Source organism: Fragaria vesca, linkage group LG6, assembly GCF_000184155.1.
Source record: "Fragaria vesca subsp. vesca linkage group LG6, FraVesHawaii_1.0, whole genome shotgun sequence".
Taxonomy (NCBI): Eukaryota; Viridiplantae; Streptophyta; class Magnoliopsida; order Rosales; family Rosaceae; genus Fragaria; species Fragaria vesca.
In genome coordinates, this window is record NC_020496.1 from 23857986 (window position 1) to 23860250 (window position 2265).

The 2265-nt window shown below is 39.2% G+C and overlaps 1 protein-coding gene across 1 annotated transcript; it reads right to left on the reverse strand.

Annotated features, from left to right (window-relative positions):
* Positions 1 to 1321: 1321 nt before the first annotated feature.
* On the reverse strand, positions 1322 to 1918 carry LOC101300555. The gene has a single exon (XM_004305676.1). The coding sequence runs from the start codon at positions 1916 to 1918 to the stop codon at positions 1322 to 1324; it is 597 nt and encodes a 198-aa protein (XP_004305724.1).
* Between the last annotated feature and the right edge of the window lie 347 nt (positions 1919 to 2265).

Sequence of the window (2265 nt, forward strand, 5' to 3'; positions counted from 1 at the left end):
CAATCCAGGTGAAACAGTCTCCCCCTCAGGTCTCCCTTGCCAATGATCACCCTGGAACACAAATTCTGAAACACAACATACATTGGGTAAAAGGTTATAGAACATTTATTTTGTGAACTCAATTGGGAGACAGACAGAAGATGATGAGATAATGAGGGTACATAAAGTACATCATGCAATATAATGGATGGTGTAACCTGAACAGACCCAATACCTAAAACTAGAAAAGATGCACCATTTGCATTTGAGACATGAGAGATAGACGAAGATGACATGGACACAAAGAAAGATTTATCATAGGTCATATGATCTGACGCCCCAGAATCAATTATCCAAGTGTCACCACCAGTAAAGTTAGCAACATGTAAAGCAACACCAAATTTACCTCTAGTTTCCTTAGTCTTAGTCAAGGAAACATTACCCTTTGAGAGATCTCTACCTTCAATGCTGTAGAAGCTCAAGATTTGAGACGCTTCACTCTTCCCTTTGATAGCTTTGAAATCCACCATTTTTTTATTTCTCCTCCTCCCTTTTTTTCCTTCTTCAAATATTCAACTCAACAATCAACCACAAACTTTGTCCACGTCCTTGACTTTGAGAATCAACTAGCAATTTAACCAATCAAGCAAGTTTTACACCAATCAAACAATCAACTTGTTCACCGACCAAACTTTGATAATCAAACTATATCTAAACCGAACAACAAAGATTTAGACCAATTAAACAGACAACTCCGAATCGGACCCAAAAGAACCCCAAAGAACAACAGAAGAACCCCAAAAAACAAAAGAACTCCAACTACCAAAAAGAACCAATCAAAAGAACCAAATTTGCAGCGGAAAGAGAGCAGCGGAGCCCGAATGGATCGCTGCTCTGATACCAAGTCAAACGGTACCAAGAGAATATGAATATTGCAATGTATTAACATTCTCCAAGAATGGAATATATATACAAGAGATATCAAAACATATTAGGAAACTAACTATGACAGAATATTCCTAATAATAACACAATATTCACAATCCTAATACTATAGGGTATGACTCACGCCAACAGAAACAATGGGGGGCATTGGTAAATCCTTGAAACGCTCACTTTCGACATCAAATGCACGTATGAAATGAGGGCGATAACCTTTACAACTGCAAACCCAATGGAGAAGTCCTTCATGAAAGACCCCATTTGATGTGCACACGGTATCACAGATTTCGCCAATTCTTCTCCAAATTCCAGAGCCAACAGTCAAAACCATCACCTTCAACTTACGACACCGTTTTGGGTGTTTCCTTTTTCGAATTCTGTTGCTTGCAAACACAACCACCTAATAGACGTCACTCATGGGACTAAACCCAAACCCAAAGTGAGGTAGTGGACGACTTATTTCTTCATTGACCGGAAGAGGTATACACTCACGAGTAATGGGGTTTGCTATGTTAAAGATGAAAGCATCAGTTTTATCATTATGGCGGAATAAGCAGAGGAAGCCATTGCAGGAACCCATGATACCTCTGAAATTTGAATGAAGCCTGTTGTATAATGCATTAGGATCTGAAAGCTTCAAGACCATGTTGTTTGGGCTCAAAACACTTTCCAAGTTGGCCAAGACGTGCTTATTCGGGGGCATACCACGACGACGTCGTTTGGTGTTTCCGCTCCGGCTTTTGGTAGTACGATCTTCGAGAAACAAGCACGCCTGAGTTCGTGCAAATAGGGATTTTGTGAACTCGGGCTCTGAGAAGGAACGACGCCAAGACTTGCACACGTATTTGCACTGGATAACAGTGTTTATTGGGATTCTACAAAAGATCTCTAAAATTATGTGGTCTGGCAATTGCAGAATGATGCAGGGTTTCTCATCATCTCTTTCGTAATCTACTTCTTCATCTCTGGTTAGTTTCTGCCTCTTCATCTCTCTCATTGTCATGGAGATGGACAAAAGAGTAGGACTTTGGATTGATAATTTGACGAAATATAAAATACACTTCTATTCTAGGATATTCTCTATGTGTGCCTCTCTATGTGTGCCATGGCCTTATACCAATAGGATATGTAGTTAGACTAGATCTATGTATTCATATCCTTACCATATTGGTATTGTGTAATTCCCTATATAAAGGGCTCCTATCAATGAATAAGATGATAACTCTCTTGCTATCTCTTTATCTCTACACTTTATCCTTTATCACGTTATCATGGACTTTGTTCTAACCCTAGAGCCAATAGCCCACCATTTTTTTCTAAACCCTAAAAACCAAAACCTTAAAA

Bases quoted from the DNA above. Each gene is read 5' to 3' on its own strand.
- LOC101300555 (XM_004305676.1), bottom strand. From the start codon at position 1,918: ATGAGAGAGATGAAGAGGCAGAAACTAACCAGAGATGAAGAAGTAGAT.